General features: G+C 46.7%; 1 protein-coding gene across 1 annotated transcript in view; it reads right to left on the reverse strand.

Annotated features, from left to right (window-relative positions):
* The window catches only part of LOC104127241 (sodium/hydrogen exchanger 2), a 29,568-nt gene that overhangs the window by 2,911 nt on the left and 8,154 nt on the right, over positions 1 to 18,503 (reverse strand). The window contains exons 4-10 of the mRNA XM_009639893.2: positions 18,191 to 18,408; positions 13,765 to 13,961; positions 9,098 to 9,187; positions 7,017 to 7,087; positions 5,552 to 5,716; positions 4,773 to 4,884; positions 3,330 to 3,464 (exon numbers count right to left, since the gene is read on the reverse strand). Coding sequence (XP_009638188.2) covers positions 3,330 to 3,464; positions 4,773 to 4,884; positions 5,552 to 5,716; positions 7,017 to 7,087; positions 9,098 to 9,187; positions 13,765 to 13,961; positions 18,191 to 18,408 — 988 coding nt within the window. The remainder of the gene's footprint in view (positions 1 to 3,329; positions 3,465 to 4,772; positions 4,885 to 5,551; positions 5,717 to 7,016; positions 7,088 to 9,097; positions 9,188 to 13,764; positions 13,962 to 18,190; positions 18,409 to 18,503) is intronic.

The following is an 18,503-nucleotide window of genomic DNA, read 5'->3' on the forward strand; positions in this document are numbered from 1 at the left end:
AGGAATTTTGTCCTTAGGCAGAGGAAGGCGAACTTTCTGCTGGAAATAGATAGTCTTGGAGTTAATCCTCTGGGCTGCGATTCAGATCTGAAGTCACCTCGTAGCCTTGCCAGGGTTTTTCTGCATGGTGTAAATCATTTAACCTGAGCCGTTGGCTGGGGGGGGATAAGGATTGCTCTTTTCTTACCTCTTCTCTCTGCCTTCCCTCTTCACTCCCCAACCTCTCCTTGGCTGGGGCTTCTAACGCAGCCTAAGAGTCATCTCTGGCTACTGTAAAAGCAAAGGCAGATGCCTAAAGTGCAGTAGACTTCTAAGGCACCTAAAGCCACCCAGGTTAGAGGGAAGAGATGATTCGTCCCAGCCGAAGCCTGGTGTTGGCCATAGACCAGTGCCTGTCCTGGCAAGGGCACTGGTTCCTCCTCACCCACTGTGGAAGGAGATGGATTGTCCATCAGGCGAGATGAACATCACTCTTTGCTCCTTCCCAGCCTGATGGAGCCACAGACCTATAGAAAAGTGCTCTTCCATACGTATCTTAGTTTTTCGGTAACTGATACGGGGGGAAAAAGACCAACGAGCGCCTAATAAATTATGAGATGAATCTAACTGAGCTACAACAGCTTCATATTTTAACAGCAAAGGACTAAGCAACTTCACTAAAAAATAAAAATGTATATGCAGACAGCCAGCAAGTATTTCTATACTGAACCACAGGGATTTTTTAATTATTCCCTCAGCTGATAGAGCCTAGATACGATGGAATGTATCGCCAAAGCTCTCTTCAAACAGACTGGCAATGGGAGATGCACCAGCACCGGAGGGTTTCCAGCCGCCCTTTGCTTGAAGTTTTGTTTCACAGTGCCTTGGTTTCCAGTTGTGTTTGCAAACACAGTTGTAATGCTTCCATCTCGTGGTGAAATGCAGAATAGAAAAATGCCTGGCGTGAGAGCGTCTGGGCTTTTTCTTGCTGACTCAAAACCTGTAAGGCCAAACCCTTCCCTTTGGGACTCCAAAAGATGGAGTATCCGACAATTAGAAACTCTCAAATGCTAACTAGCTATATTTTTCATTCATTTCTCTTTTTAAACAGGAAAATGCCATTTGCTTGTCAACTTGGCGCAAAACTAAATCTGAGCGGCTTAATTTTTTTCCCCTCCAAATTTAAAATATTGAGCTGCTTTCAATGGGCTGAACTCCACTTTTTAGCACAGCGTTCCTCCTCTCTGCTGATGAATCCTGCAATCTGTCGTCCTACAGAGTCAAGTAACAGCGTTCGCCCACCCTCCCACCTCCTGCTAATATTGCAGGGCTCTTGTAGAACATTACTCCATCACTTTGGGGTATTGCCTTATTTCTGCTGGCAGTAAAGAAGGCAGCCATTCTAAAACATTAGCAGATAAGCTGCTGGATCACACAAAGCACAACTGATTTTTCCTTCTGGGCGCAGAGCGATCCTTCTTGGGCTTAGAGTCACCCTTACAGATGTCACGGGAATCTGCTCTCAGGGTTTACGTCTGCTTCACTTAGACTGGCACAAGGCAAAGGTAGCTGCTGTAAAGAGGTGTAATCAGCACTAACAAACAACTCCTATGAGACAGCAGTATTAAGCCTCAAATTGGCATTCCTCATAATCCATAGGAGCATTCGCCAACCCCACGGGGCAATAGCCACCATCCATGAGTCAGTAGAATGAATTCTACTGCTTTTGCAATTCCCCCCCCGCCCAAAATATTCTGTCCTCCGAAAGGCCAGCCATAAGCATTCAAAGCAATGGGAGAAAAGATCTTCCCAAAGGCGCTAAACCTCCTACCAAATGCACTCCAGTACTTACTGGGAGCAGCGGAGAAGAGGAAAGCAGGAGCAGAAGGGTTAACAATCAAATGTCCTTAAAGTATGTAACGTCGTGCTCAAAATCAGCCCGAGTTTGATGTTGTTCTTTTGAAGTTTAATTATACCAAATGTTCTACAGGAACACGCCGTGTTCTTGCCTATCTATTTTGAATTGTAAGTACCAATCAGCATGTAAATGATCAAATTAAATCTTTTAAGTTGTTTGCAAGAGCCGGAACACCTTTCTGTGAATGGAGGGCTGAGAAGCGGCAGCATTTGGTGCGTTACTGCCGTTCTCGGTGGGCTCTTCAATGACTGGCATTTGAACAAAGAAATCGGAGTGGAAGAAAGCCTGCGGCAGTCCCGAGTTCTCGTGCTGTCGTGGAAAATTACTATCTAAATAAAGATAAATTATTTCTTTTCAAAAGGTCATTCCGTTCTCCTCAGTGATGGAGTCTTGCTGCCCAGATTAGAGACCACAGTCTGCACTTGGACAGTGCTCTAGCTCAAGCCATCAAAACTGAAGATTTGGAGAAGTGGGTGAAATTTAGGGACGGCTCAGCAATTACTGCTGCTGACTGGGGGGTTTGGGAGCAAAATACGGGCCAAGGGCTTAATTGCTTTTCCTCTAGAGTAAGAGTTACAGAGGATGGGAGGAACTGAAAAGACCAAGCCTGCTCCTCGTGCACTATTCCTTGGCCATTTCGTCTTTCCATGGGAAAACATTTGCCCAGCTTCTCTCATCGATTTCCAGAGAAGTTAGCAAAAGTCTTCACCAGCCACAGATATTGTATTTACCTCTAATTCAGAACACAAACTGATGTGGAGCTGTGCCAAAGGTAAATTTGGACTTAAAGTGGTTCTCCCCGGAATCCGGTATGCAACACTTCCCTCTCTTTTAACTTTCTTCAGGTCTGCCCAGAACCATAGCTGCTTTTAAAAACAAAAACCTCACCTCCAGAATAAATAGGAAAGCTCACAATAATGCTTCTGTCCTTTCGAAAGAGTCGGGGGGGGGGGGGAAAAAAAACACTGAATGGTTTCAAATATTTACAGTCCATCTGGAGCGCTGACAATGGGTGTCCCAAATTCCCGCCTGCAACGAAATCTCCCAGAAAAGAAAACATGGGAAAAACAGACCTCTGAATCTACAGACTGAAGCCAAATTAATAACATTTGCTCAGTAAATAACTTTCCTAGCATGGATGGAAGCCTGTGTTCACAAAGCACTGAACGGCGCTGCACCCAAGATGGTTCATTTGTTTGTCAGGAGTTGGGTTGGGTTTGTTTGGGTTTTTTTCCTTGGTATTTCCTACTCATTGGAATGCAATTTAGGATTGAGATATACTTTTTTTTTTTTTTAAAGGCAACAGGATTTGTCTTTAAAAGGAAATACCACCAGGAATAAACAGCACTGTTCCTAGCACTTGTTATACCTGCATGGGGAAACAGCCCGTGCATGGTCTCTGCAGGTCCAAGCCTTCCCCACTCCCTCCTACCTCCTTCGTGGAGCTGGCTGCTTCGCCTCCGCTTGTTTCCACCCTCAGGTTCTTGTGCCGGAGGATCAGGATCTCCTTGGCATGCTCCACGGGCTCGGTCTCTCCAGGAAGGGTGTGCCTGTTGTACGCCGGCCCCTGCACGTTGCACCAGAGAGACCCGCTGTTGGAGGTGGGACCATCCCTCCCTCCACAGCAGCATCCCTTCACTACTGCCTGCCTCTTCCAGAGTCCTCCAACCCCCCGTAACCATCCTGCCTACTTACGGGGATAAACCGATCCACCCAAGTACAAGAGGTGGGGATGGAGGGGAAGAGCCAAAGGAGGAAGACAGGGCTCCAAACTCTGCTTCTTCATGCAAAATGGCCCAAGTGATCACCAAATTACAAGACTGAGATGCATCTCCATTAGCCCAGGTGACACACCGACCTAGTGCGGCTACTCTATTCGAGGTGTCTTCAGCCTCAGTGGCTCTGCCCAGCCCTCCAATATTTTATATCAGCCTCACCTTCATATATAAATCATGCCATAAGCAGGGACCATAAATCCTGCTCCAAAAGCCAACCAAAGGTAAATCTCCCACCAACATCAGCGGGAGCTGGGATAACTCTGTCACTACAAGGCGTGAGGCTGGGTTTAGGCAGGGGTATGCGCAAACAGGAGGTAGGCCTTCATCCCATTCACCCTTTCTACAGGTTTCATCCCAGGCTTATCTGGTCGCTTCTCTCAGCTCAGGAAGGGGACAGGAGGGGGTGGTTGATCCCTCTGGGCTGAGCTGCCCACACCAGCCGCATCCCCAAGGACTCAGTATTTCGTGCGTAATCCATAAAACAAAGGCTTAGGTGGATTTTTAAGGATAAGGCTCCATGTATCACCATGTGAACCGCAATTACAATGCACAGTCCTAGGTGCCGTGTAAAGCCTCGGACAGATTATTCATGAGTTATTCTGTAAACAGCAAGCGGTTTCTCTGCTATTTACCAGTTGTACCGGTTTTATGGCAAAACTGCCGAGCGGCTTTAAAACCTTGGCAGATTAATTCTCACTCACAGCTCACTGATCATGCTCTCTTCTATGAGGGGGAAAAAAAAAATCCCTCCTCTGCCCTGTAGGTAACCAGGAGCTGCTACAAGTGCTGGATCTGCTAACCTGATGCCTGAAGATCCATGTGCTCCTCCTTTCTGGTTCTGGGTACTGATGCCTAAAATACTCCGTGAAATTATAGGCTGACTGGGTGAACCTTTCAAAAGCTGTCACGCTGCAAACAGAAATGTGCCACTGACTTGGAAACTGGATCTGGCTTCACACAGCCAACTATTCTCTGCTCACAAAGAGACATCATTAGTAATTATGTAAATATTCATAACATCTGCTCAGGCTGTTAGGATAACTGAGATAACTTTTGTTATTGGACATCTAAAATACAGATCGAGGGAAGAGTTATACCGTTCTCCTTATTCGGTACAGGTTCCTTGCCAATATTTCCTGTATGTTTTCCAGGACATCCGGATTCAGAGCATCCTCCAATTTTTTGTCTGTTATGACAGTCCTGTCGTTGCTGCAAAGAAAACCAGGACGCCTTATTTTGGAAGATGCACAGCAGCACAACCGGCGCATCCCCAAAGCCCCGTGCTCACAGCAGCCCTTTCAGATCCCGCTGCCAGCGGACGCGACCGATGGCTAATCCTTGCAGATGGAGCGGACTGCAGAAGGGGCATTTGGTATTTGCAGCAGAGCCGTGCCATCCGCGCGCTCCCTGGGAGGTAAAGGAGCCATGGGGAGCTGTGGCAGAGCAGAACCGCCTGCGAGAGAGGAGATGGCCATTCCGACATGCAAATACTTGACCTTGTGATGCTCATTCTCACTGTTGGTTCCTTCAGGACACATATGGGTGCAAAGCCATCAAAAAATGGTGCAAGAGCCTCTTCCTCAGAGCACCATTTCTGTGTAACTTGGGGGTGGATATGGGTGAGCCTCCACGTACACGACCAGAAGCTGTGTTCGTCCATGCCAGTAGATTGCTCAGCCCCCTGATCATTGCTAACACCCACTTACTAATCCTTAAACAGCGTTTACTCTGCATTTACCCAAGCTGTGGTGCTCCTTCCCATGGGGGCAGCCCAGCAGGGAGGAGCAGGGGAGGCAGAGAAGTTTGCCAAAGCATTTGGTAACTCATTCCCTCCAGTGGGAGGGTTGGGAGGAGTGATGGAAAGGGGAGCACTTACAGCAAGGATGGGTGAGACGGGGCATGACCCAGCTGCCCGGCTTCTGCCAGCTCGATGGCATGTTTCCGCTCCAGCTTTTCATAGAGAAGCACGATACTGGATTTTGGCTGGTCATATTCTCGAAGTAGGATCTTCTGCAGGTATTTGCTGTTGAAATATTCTAATCTGTTTGAGGAAAAAAAAAACCATCCAAGACTGGTTTAGCCTCCTCCCACAACTCCTCAGCACCAAACCAGGCCTAAGCAAGCCAGCAGGGTCACGGTCCAGGACTGCCCATAGCCCATTACCTTCTTTCCAGAAATCAGTGGTCCAAGAGGTCAGTCCCTAATTATTTCTGCACTACAGTACATGAGTTAAGATATTAAAACTTTGCCAAATACAATAAAACCTCCCCAGAGTGCCAGGTTTATCATATCTACTATATATAACTATATAACATATCTACTATAAGCACTACAAGCACATGCAGCAGCCCCAAGGGATGCAACAGATTTAAACACCACCCGATTCCCTCTTGAGCCATTTCTTCTCACTTTTGGCCCAAATACAGCACAACTTTTGGGAACGATGTAGCCAGTGTCAAACACTGACGGCTCAGGTTTGGCTGTTGTGGGCTGTACACTCCTCAGCAGCAGCGATTCCCATACCCTCTAGTGGCACTTCCAAGCACTGGCATTCCGAATTAAATCCCTGCCAGCTGCATCCATCAGAGCCCGTACCATGAAGTTAGTTGCATCTGCGTCTGCACAGCCAAGGAATTCAACCTGGTAGATTGCTATTAGTATATGTTATGTTATTTGTATTTTTTAAAAATATCTCTTATGCATACAGTCTACCAGAACTTAACGAACATTGAGCACTGTGCTACAGAATAGAGCAGAGATCCTCTATAATTTGTCAGTCCACAGCAAGCAGATGTTCCTCCGAGTGCTTCAAGCTGATATTCTTAATGTTAATTCTGTACACCCCGGGTTGGGATCCCCAAATCCTGCACGGGCGGACAGGCAGGAGGGCAGAGGCAGGGACAGGCTGAAGCTGTGAAGGGGCCCCATCCCTGGAAGCATTCAAGACCAGGTTGGACGGGGCTGTGAGCAACCTGATGTGGTTCAAGGTGTCCCTGCTCCTGCAGGGGGGTTGGGCTGGGTGACCTCTGGGGGTCCCTTCCAACCCAAAGCATTCTATGATTCTATTCCATTTCCAGCAGATTTCTTCGGACAAGAAGGGACAAGCACAATAGGAGAGGAGAAAGGAGTCTTTTTAGGGTGACATACCATACATGACCCACAGGCAGGGAAGCTCCCCGAGAACCTGGTCTTACCTTGGGCAAGGAAAAGCTGCCCCTGCCACCCGCCCTGTGCCACAGGGACAAACGGGGCTCAGCTGCCCATGATGGGAACTTAGGGAACCGAAACCAGCCTCATTTTTTTCTACACATGTACACAGTTGTATTTTGGCAAATCCTTACTTGTCTTTCCAGTAATACTGTCCCCAGTGTCCAGATATATCTTCAATGCCAGCCAGCAAATGATCCAAGAACTAAACAGAAGAGAGGATTTTGCTATACACCAGTTGCACGTATTGCATACATGATGAACGCAGTCTGCAAACATCAAAAGCCAGCAGACAAAATGAGAGATGCTTTCAGCTTGGTACACAGCACCGGTAAACAAGAAGAGGGGATGTAGGACTAATTCCCCATCCAGTCATCCACGCGTATCCCTTGGGTTTGGAGTAGCAATAAGTGGCTTGGCTGCTTGCTTTCAGGTCTGCACAAGCAAAGAATAACCGCTGAGGGACGTGGATCTGCTCTTTAGGACACGTACAGGAGGGCTGATGGCTTGCATGTCCTGCACATTGGGCCTTGATGAGCAGGAAATGCTCATATTGAGAGTTTTGAGAACTATTTGTCTCAGGAGATCAGCATCTTCGGGATGTAGATGTAGATAACAGAGAAACGATGCTGCGACTTGAGTAATAAATGCTGCCTTTCCCCAAACACTTCCCACTAAAGGAAATCATTGGCCATATCGTGCCTTATATAAAAACATTATTATTGCTTTAAATTATATGAAAAATCCTGGACAGGTTGATTCTCCACCTAGAATTTAAATCTCTGTAATATCCTAAATTGTCTTCCCTCCTACTGGCATCTCTAAACTGGGAGAGGCCTCTGCTCTACCCACAGGCAATGCCCCTCCAGATTCAGGTGCTGACATCCCTGGAGCTTCCTCCAGCTCTCATTTTAATATATATATATATACATATATAAAGCTCCTGTATGGGCTGAGGATTGGCAGATGACCCCCCCCCTCAACTGACCATCGCTCTTGAGAGCAAGAACGTCCCGGCTATCCAAAGACATTTGCAGAAGGAAGCTGCTTCTGGCTTCTGTGTGCCTGGTTTCCAACTATCTGCAGTTACCTTCTCTACTTAACTTAATTGGTACACAGCAATTTTCAGCTCCCATTTCCTAATAAACACATTTCCGGAGATGATTTACTATTCACGCGCTAACAAAAGAAGAAAGTATTCTCTGTTCATGATGGGAAAAGCCTCTTCAGCCTATTGAACCGTTCTGTTAACCTCAGACAAAGCCCTGTAATACAACCTAATTGTGAGGGTGCCAAACAGTTTTTATAAATGTCCTCAGACCTATTGTCTTTATGTCTAGCTATCCAAAAAGACGACTAAAATATTCCCAAAGGAGCCGTACCTACAGAAATGTGACTGGGCATAAACAATTAGGTTCAGAAACATTATTTTTACACTGGATGCAGGGTATCACCGCATTAAAAATCCCAGACCACGGCTCCCTATCAGGTTGTAAGTCTCAGGCTGAAGGAGAGCTGATGCAAAGCTTCTCTGATGTGTTCCTCGGTGCACCGACAGCATCGAGGTGGGATCCAGTCAAGCTTCCCTCCAGCAGTGCCGAGCCTCAGCTAGGTGTGCAGAGTGCCGTGCTTTCTCATGGAGCTGGCCCACCCTCTGGAGAAGTCCTCTGTAATGAGCAATGCCAACGTTTGGATGGCGAGAACAAGGTGAACTAACCCTTAGGTTACGGTGACTGCAGTGGTTCCTTCCAACACAGTGTTTTCCTTACCCTCCTTTTTCTAAACTTTTTTTTGCAAAAATATCCAAACTGATGGTAATGAAGTGACCGGCGAACACATGGAGGATCCCAACCCTGAAAGCAACCAAGCCTTATTTTCTTTCTTTCGCTCTTTTCAGAGAAGCAGAGAAGTTGGCATTAGGTTTGGCAATAAACTTTTAGGCGAGCGATTATCTTTTCCTGGCACGTTGGTGCACCACCTAAAGCAACACCAGCTCGATTGAGTTGGTGGCTGCTATTCCAATGCAAATAATAACCCATGGCTGGGAAGCTGCATAGGACTTCAAACCTGGAAAGGGACTGAGCTGCAGAGGATTCGGGTAAAATTGCAGCTCTGCAGAGTCCCTGGAGGCACACCACGTTTCAGAAGGACCGTATCGCTATTGGCAAAGCCCATCAGAAAACTCTGGCCATGTGCTGATGGGTGCATCACTTACCCGAATATGGATCTGCTCTCCTACCGTGGGAGCGCTTTCTCTTTTCCTCTTGACAGCCAACAAGTCAACGAGAGGACGGATGGTCATTCCCTGCAGCATAACCACAAACACCAAAATCAGCCTTTTCTTCACATCAAGTGTTCTCAGTGTCACCAGGAGCTCACAAACAGGCTTCAGGGTGGGGGTAGGCAGAGAGGAGAAATGCTCTGCTGTCCTCAGCTGGCATCTTCCAAGACCACAAAAAGTCGACCAATAACTTCAAGGTCGAGCCCGTGGTTTGCTCTTGCTTGTAGCCTACCAGATGGAAAGGGGCTTGAAATGTTCAGAGTTCAAATGCCTGAAACGCCGATAGTCCTTGAGACCTCACAGCGCGCAGCCTCCGCCAGTATTTGTCTGCTAACTTTTTGAGTATTATGTGTCACAGATCATTACTCCAACAATCTTTGATGGCTAGCCGGTGGCTAAGTTTACTAATAAAAGCATCCACCTGGTGGGAAGGGTCAAGGGAAGAGTTTTAATGCCCTTTAAGCCTCACGAGAGAACTTCTAAAGTGCTGCTGTGGTGCGTTTCTTAGTCTGGCTTGGGTATGAAATGACTTTTCTAGGACATGTTTACAGCAAAAATGATGGAGTGGTTGATGTTTATGACTTCTGAATGTCACAAATGCTGGCACGGAGGAGAGCTGAACACATTTTTAATTGCAGAAACAATTAATGTGTCATTTTAATAGCTAATAGCAATAAAAAATGCATTGCTATTCAGAGTAAACAACATAAAACTCACAAATTCAGAAATAACAGATATTACAAAAATTAAGTAGAGAGTATGCCACTTGGTCTCTTGCCTTCACTGGGTAGTCAGCTGCATTTGCTTGAATTTTAAAGTGGCATTTTGGAGTTTTGTGACCAGGACTCCCAAATTTAGAGACACCTGAATTCCTTTGGCCCTTCCTGACTTTGGGAGCATTATGGGAATCCCACACCTGTAGGTCCCCTGTGATGCTCCTCCACCCATAAGGGATTACTCATCTGAAGCACATCACCCGACGCTGACAGCTCTATCATGGCTCACACAAAGTTCTTCTACTGCCAGCAATCCAGTAGCTGATGGGTCAGTGTAGGCAACAAACAAAAAACAAGAAAAAAACCCCAACCAATCTCTTCACAATATTTGCTAACAATTTCATGGAAGAGGTCAGAGGCCAACAGGCTGAGAGAGAGAACTTCAAATGGAGAACATGGTATTTCAATTTTAAACCGCAGTGAAAGGCAGAACAATGAAGGCTTTTTGTGACATTCCAGACAAGCCCACAGCAACTTGGAGGACTTTTGGGTCTACGTGGAGCATATCCAGGCCTGCCTGGAAGCTCTGAGGACTTGACAGTCGCTCAGTCAACCTTCTCAAAATTATTAACCAGGCTCGTTGTGGGAAGAGCCTTATGCAACCAAGTTATGCCAAAATAGATGAGCACCCTGGGTTTTGCAACGCACTGATAGACCCATGTATGGACAGGCCCAGCTGCTTACATGTTGGTCATTAGCCTGCGGAGCACAAGGTTTTCACAGAGTGGTCGGGATTTCTATGAAAACGAAGTGGGTTTGTGCTCCAACAAGATGCCTTGCTGGCCTTCACCAGATTACAAGGGCGTAAATCATCTCTCCCCTAGTTTCTGTCCTATCTTATCACAGACAGCCCCCACCAAGTCTGCACCGATACCACTGTGAATATAAAGAAAACTTATTGCACGAGATAACAACAACAAGGAAGTCCACTATCCACAGATGCTGTTTTATAGCCAATATTTCACTTGTCCTTTCCACCCAAAGAGACAAGCACCACGAAAGATGCTGGCATATTAAAGATATTTGCTCTACAATCCCGCATCCGTCGATGCGGCTGGCAGCAGTGCCACAGACTTCAGAAGCTGTAGGACTCCTGAAGGTTCACCTTAATACCCGCTTCTGTTACCTTTACCTACGTTTCCTATGCTGAGCTACAGCAACATCTTTCTGGTTCAGCTTTTAAAGCAAGCTTACTTTTTCCCCCGCCCCGTTCTCATGGTGGCCTCAGCTACACAATACTGCAGGTATCTGGAGCCTGAGCAAAGTCCGCCTTTATAGATGCTGTGTTCCCGCTGAATGGCTGAAGGTCAAGGGGTCGCCCTGCCGACACGTACCCACGGGGGACCCTGTTTAACTCTCACCCTTTCGCATGGAGATGACATCACCAGTTGAGCTTTGAGGTTACACAAAAGCCCTTTTCCCAGTCCTGGGAAGGATTTTCCGAAGCCTTGGCAGAATGGAGCTGCTGCCTTAGAACAACCTTTGTCTGAGACTCAAGAGTGTCTCTGCATGAGCGGACGTGCCTAGTGACCGTATCTTTTCAATTTCTGACCCACATTTGCATCTTAAAACTTGTCAACCTCCACCTAAGTATGCTCCCCCACCCCCACCCCTGGCCCCTGCTCTCTCTTTTCAGTCTGAAAACTGCCCCCGGTCCAGCTGCACCACGGGTCTCAGCTCCGAGCCCATCGGCACGTCACACTTGCTGACCATTTTTTCAGCTCACGATGCGGATTTGGTGACCGTGGGGAAGCAGAGAGTCAACCCCAACTCTCCACATTGCCCAGGTGCCCAACACTCATCTTTGAGGGGTTTAAGGAGGCCAAGTGGAAGGAATTTGCTCTCATGGGGTGATGCTCAGCCATGGGGCAGCTTTCACCATGACCCACCATCTCCCAAGGCCGCAGCGGTCGCTCTGCTCCCTCCGTCCGAGGGCAGCCCCGGGCCAGCAGCTCTGAATGGACCTCATGCCCTCAAGCAGGAGCTCCCAGGGAGCTTTCTGCATGGCATCTTTCCCAGACCCCCAAAACCACTTGCTTCAGCCCCATGGAGACCCACTCTTAACTTTTTGGGAGAGAGCACAGCGGGTAGACATCAGCCTTGCTTGCTTCGGGACCAGATGACCCCACTTTTTCCACCCCATCCTCCTTCCAATGTGACAGCGTTTTCCAGGTGAACTAAAAGGCGTATTTCAGAGAAACCCCAAAAAGAGCCTCGTCCTTACAGCTTCTCTGCTGGGCAGAGAAGAGCAGGGAGACACATCCAAAACCTTCATCCCACAGAAGGCTGTTGCCACTAGGTGTCACAGCAATGCCGAGAGCTGCTGCTTGCTCCTGGAGCAGGGCTTCCCTGCACCCTCAGGCACAGAAACTCCCTAAAACCTCAGCCTGTGCCTAGGGGAGGGAACACCTTTCTCCATCATACACCTGCAGGGGTGCTAAGTCAGAATCCGTGAAAAACAAAAGTATATTAGTAAAGAGAGCGATACCAGCAGCAAGTACTGCCCCCGCCCCAGCCGAGGTCCTTGCCCCCTGTGCAGGCAGGGTCCCAAACGCTCCCCAGGAGCGGCTCAAGCTGCAGAGATGCTCCTACAGCTTTTCGGTAGGATTGGGCTTTGCAAAAACGCCCACAGCAGAAATCACTCTTTAAATAAAAAATAAAATAGTACATTCTTGCTTTAAATGATAAACCCAATATCTTGGAGCAACCAATGCTGCGAGGGTCCCTCTCTTACCCTGGCTGCAGGGGGTTACCACGTCCAGAGCCGCCCCGCGATGCGGGCAGGTTGCGCTCACTGGCAGAACCTTTCCCACTGGGTCGGAAACAACCCACAAATCAGTAGGGCAGAAAGAGAAAGCAGGTAGCAACAGGGCTTGGGGATCAGTTAGAAAAGAAAAATTAGAGGCAAATGAATCAAACGTGCTATGACCTTGTTCTTTGCTTCTGATTTTCCTTACTTTTGTAACAAGTAACACACCCAAATTTTTTTTCCAGTGGAAGAGTTAAAGCAATTCCCCTCCTGCTGCATCGTCATAAAATAACTGCAGCCACTTTGCTGCATGAATGTAAATACATCTCACACATATGTACAAAATAATTTGATAAACAACTAATGACTGCTCTTGCTTCAGCTGTTGGATGCCCCAATAACATGGCACTCATTCCCAGAAAGTGTTAAGAAGTCACTCCTTCAAAATTAGGTCCCTTTGAACTGTCTCACTTGCGAACTACCAAAACCATAAATCTCTCTTAAAATTCTTGTTGCCCACGTTCAGAGGGTTTGGAGCATCTTCAGTCTCTTCCATCTTCCCACCCCTAGGATCAGGAAAACTGACCTTCATTACTGCACGGCTCGGGTAGCATTTCATTTCATGACAAGGCCTACAGTAACAAGTGGTTCTTACCTTGCTCAAAGAGCAAACGAGTTGTAGCAGTTGCTGTGCGTTGGCTTTGCTCTCACATAAAACACATAAAAGCACAAGTTCAGAGAGGACATCTATGTCAGCATCATTCTTCCCAATCTTCACCACTGCTACCCCAATATGGATGGACCAGATCAAAGGTGGGACAAGTTACTATGCACACGTCGTAAGTCAACAACTGCTAGTCAACCTCGCCAACGCATGACACGTTCTCACACCTTCTGCCTCTATCAGTAATAATTTTAAATTTTTATATGCCTAACCACTCGATGGAGGAAAAGTTTTAGTGACTGGTAAATCCTTGTATCCATCTACCGGTTTAATACTGGTTATTTGTCTGGGGTGGGGGGTGGAAATCACACTCATTCTTTACATCTGCTGGTGACACCAAGATTTTTTTTACCTGTACGAACACAGTGAAGAGGATGACAACTGTTGTTGCTGCAATGAAGAGCTTTTTTCTGTGAAAGTCAGGAAGCAAGAAAACCAAAGAGAAGCAAATGGCTCCTCGGAGACCCCCATACGCTATAATGAATTGGTCTTTGCTGGTGATGGTGTTCACGTGGAATCTGTTCACAAAGAAAGTCAGCACAAGAACCCCTGAAAAGCAGGAAAGAAGATGGGAGCACATCAAACAAAAAGAGCATTTAGATAAAACTCATAATCTTATGATACATTTTACAGTAAAACATCACTGAACTGGTAAACACTGATCACCAGGAGCTGGCCAGGGCCAACGGTGCGATGTTGGCAATACGCCACTGGAGAAGGCCTTTTTTTTCCAGCCTGGTCCAACAGGTTTGCATTTGATTTGTCCAGATAAAAATTAATCCCCAACACTTTTGTGATTTGGGGGATTAGGAACACCACCAACTGGCCACAGTTCTGGGGGGCTAACTAAAATTTTAGTTAGCTCATTTTGTAGCAAACGCTCTTGTTTTTTAACTCAGCCTTGTCCAGCAGGGAAAGTAGAGTTCCCTTCAGAAGGACCCTGAACTCCACAGGGACCTTTCAGCGTCATCCCACTCCCATGACTGCAGATCCCCAGAATGTACCATCAACCTGCTGGCTCCCTGTTAAGCATCAGCCAAATCACAGAATCACAGAATGGCAGGGGTTGGAAGGGACCTTGGGAGATCACCCAGTCCAACCCTCCTGCTAAAGCAGGTTCTCCCAGAGCATGTTACACAGGACGTCATCCAGGCGGGGGTTGAAAATCTCCAGAGAAGGAGACTCCACAGCCCCGCTGGGCAGCCTGGGCCAGGGCTCGGGCACCCTCACAGTCAACAAGTTCTTCCTCACGTTCAACTGGAACCTCTTCTGCTTCAGTTTGTGCCCATTGCCCCTTGTCCTGGTGCTGGGCACCACTGAGAAGAGTCTGGCTCCGTCCTCGTGACCCCCACCCTTGGGATATTTGTACGTGTTGATGAGATCTTCTCTCAGCCTTCTCTTCTCCAGGCTGAACAAGCCCAGCTCCCTCAGCCTTTCCTCCTAGGGGAGATGCTCCCTGAGCAAACAATAACCACTGGCAACACAGGATGTATTAGCACATTTATTTTGATGGTAGCTAATTAAAGTTTTTGGGGCAATTCTATCGTCATGTGCCGGCCAAAACTTTACACAACGTTAATGATAAGGAGCCAGATTCCGAGAACTGAATTGAAATATTGATTTATTCTAACTGGTGATAACAAATGATTGAATTGCTTGGGTTATAAATGCTCTCGAGGCAAACCATCAACAACGACTTAGCCACAAGTTACCCTCCAATTTCCAAAAGCTTGGCTAAGTAGCTGTGTTCTGCCTGTGTGAATGTTGTTGCTTCACCAATCTTGCACTCAAAGATTTATAGCGTATGAATTTAAGACTACGTCAGGTGACAGAGCAATTGAGGTAATTTATACTCATTTGCAAATACATAAACAGATGCAGAAAGGTACAAGAAGTCAGGCCTTAAATCAGCAAGGCGCGATCTTCATACCAACGGATATGATAAACCTCTTATTTCCCGAAGATTAATGGCCATTTTGAAAACTGATGGCACAGACTGTCGCTGCCTTCGGCTGGGAATGAGCTGGATCCACATCACTATTGCCTCTCTAATGGGTGTTTGTAAAAGAAATACATTTCAAAAATAGTGTGCTCGTAACGTACGTATCAAGCATCTTCCCCCCCCCCCACAACTGCAGACAGCTGAACTTCGATCGCACATCAGACCGGTTGGAAGAAAACAAAAAGCTGGGGATGTTCACAAATAGGGAACCCAATTAACTGAACCTCACAACACCTTCCCCATGTCCGGAGCTCCGTGGAGCGGGTGCCCAGACCAGCAGATGTGAAGTACTTCAGTTTCAAGGTTCTTTACAACTTAAAAAACAAATAAATAATAATATAAAGCATAGCACATCTGCAGCTCCTGTAAAGCTCAGGCAGTGCCAATGATTTAAAGGAACAAAATCTACTGGAGCTGATATCCTGGCCTTTGTCTTAATTTCATCCTGCCTCATAAATTACTATTAGCATTCCCTAAACTAATTCAAGGCCAGTTTGCTCCAAGAGATGACATACAATTAATCATTTTGAGCAGAATGTATTTCCTTCTGGAGACACACCTTGAGAAAGAGCAGAAGGAAATCTCCCTAGCGCTTGGGAAACAGTAGAATATTAGTGCTGCCGTGCAATTAATGTATTTTGCTTTTTAAATGATCTCTCTTATATCAAAGTAATTCCAGTCCCCAGGCTTCAGCAGAATCATTTCTCACGTAAGCAGCACTGGGAGGGTCCAGTAAAGGACTGGAGTACAGCTTACACCCTTAGCCCCAGCTCTGCCAACCCAAAAGTCCCCCATTCCTGCAAGCAAACTCTACGGGTGCCTCCCATTTCTGGACCAGCGCCTTGAGCGCACCCAGAGCCGCAGGACGGGTCTGAGCAGGCCGGGGGCTGATCCCAACCAACGCCTCCTCAGCAGGAGGTTCCCCACCCGGCTCCATGCAGCACCCTGCCCGGCCGGCGTCCTCCCACTGTGCCCCCAGCTCACCAGCAAGGTGCTGTAGGAAAGGGGCACCCTCTTCGGGATCGGGTGTGCAAGATGATTTCCAGCCCTGCTTTGTGTGTTCGTGTTTAATTCAAGGGGGATTTTGAAGGGAAAGTGGGTTTTTTCCTGGCTGCAGGGCTGAGCCCTTCCCTAATAACATGCTGCATAATTTGAGAATGCAATCAGGAGAGCTGGGTTTAGAGAGCCAGAGGATTTTTGGTGTGCTTACGATCTTGCAATGAATTTTTGAACTAAAAAAAAAAAAAAGTCAAACTCGCTCAGAACTTGTTTTGATTTGAGCAAATAATTTAAGAGAAATCATAATAAAACCTCTGAGCGTATGCACAACTGACTAATTAGCATGTTTCCAAGTGCATTTATGGTGCCCAGTTGTTAAAACAAACCTTGGCATGTATTAACAGCTACTAAAACCTGTTCTGCTACATCTTGCTAATCATGGCCTATCCCACCTCAGCGATTTCTTGAAGTGTCCATCACATTTGAGTTCACTCTGTTTGACTCAGTGGTTTGTAAACATAAATCCTGTTGAATGTTTTTTTAGCTCTCAAATTCTTGGCCAAAACTTGTGTTCTGTTATATTTGCAGATATAGTTAATATTTAAAAGCATCCTTAATTGAGAAGATAGGCACTCAACGCTCACGTGGGTGACAGTAACTGGACGCTGTAAGAGGCAATGGAGAATCAGCCCCTCTGATCACCAAATCAACACAAGATACAACTGGGGACAACAGTCAACCAGTGCATCCATATTTCTGGTCATTTGCAATGCATGAAAATGGGATCCCAGAGTCTTCTGGATCCAGGGCACAGGTTTTCATCATAACTGGTCTCAAGAAGATTACCTTTAGCCACAGTTGTCAGCAGAGCATTTTCATGTATAGCTCTGTTCCTCTTGTTATCACTGAGCCTTGGTCAAACCTTGCAACAGGTTTCCCAGGGAGGTTGTAGAGCCTCTGTCCATGGAGATAATCAAAAGACGACCAGAGACGGTCCTGCCTAGCTGACCCCACTTAAGCAGGGGCTTTGACCTGATGGTCTCAAGAGGTCCTGCCAACCTCAGCAATTCCCTGAATTCTGTGCAATTCTCTCATTCTCAGTCCTTATCTGAAATTCTTGAGCAGGAACAGAAGCATCCTCATTTTTTAGGTCCCAATTCTCATCTACCCAGCAGTAAGCCGTGTAGATGCTCTTCTGTAAAGCAGAACGGCCTCTCCAGGGACAGTTGTTGAAAGGTTCCTCCAGTTTCCTTTTTAAGGATGCTGCTGTACGCAAACTTGTTATGAATTAAATCCCTCAAATCTCTGCAATTCAGAACACGCAGTCAGAGGCCCCGTGGTTCTACAGGGCCCTCTGATCCCAAACAATGAACTTACAATCTCCCTCTTGTGAGGATACCAAGCCACTAAGATACCCTGAAACGGAAGAGGAGATCATGGCAATCAATGGAGGGGCTAGGACAGAGGTATGGATAAAATAGCCACCGTGAGAATTTCTGTTTAGCACTAGTGCTGACCAGGGGTGAGTGCACAGACCAGGAAATTGCAGTAAAATGCAAGACTTGCCATTGAGCAAGTGATGGAGGTGCAGGGAAGCATCAGCTGGGGCGTCCCATTTCAGTCCTTGCATTCCCAGCTGGGATAGTGGCATGTAAAGAGCGAGCAGGAAAGGATGATGGGGGGACAGGAGCATTCTCTCATTTGATGGAATCATATTTTTCACTCCCATAAATAATAATGTATATATAAAAAAATAAACTCTATAATTTCACCATACCTAGTGCTCTCCAGATGAGACAGAAAATGACGGTGAAGCAAATGTACGGCCAGTTCCACTCATGATTTTCTCCAATGGTGGAAACTCCAAGAAAGATAAAGATGAGGGTATCGCTAACGCTGCTCCACATCTTCATGAAGTATTTGACTGTGGTGTGAGACTTCAGAGAGATGTTGGCCTCCACATAACGTTTCATGCCCATGGCACAAGCAATGATGCTGAGAAAATGAAAACAAAACAATGAATTTTTCTACATAAGCACACAAAAATCAATGTGTTGTCATTTGTTAAAAAAAAAAAAAAAAAAAAAAAA

This window comes from Egretta garzetta, unplaced genomic scaffold (genome assembly GCF_000687185.1).
Source record: "Egretta garzetta isolate BGI_Z169 unplaced genomic scaffold, ASM68718v1 scaffold935, whole genome shotgun sequence".
In the NCBI taxonomy this organism is placed as follows: domain Eukaryota; kingdom Metazoa; phylum Chordata; class Aves; order Pelecaniformes; family Ardeidae; genus Egretta; species Egretta garzetta.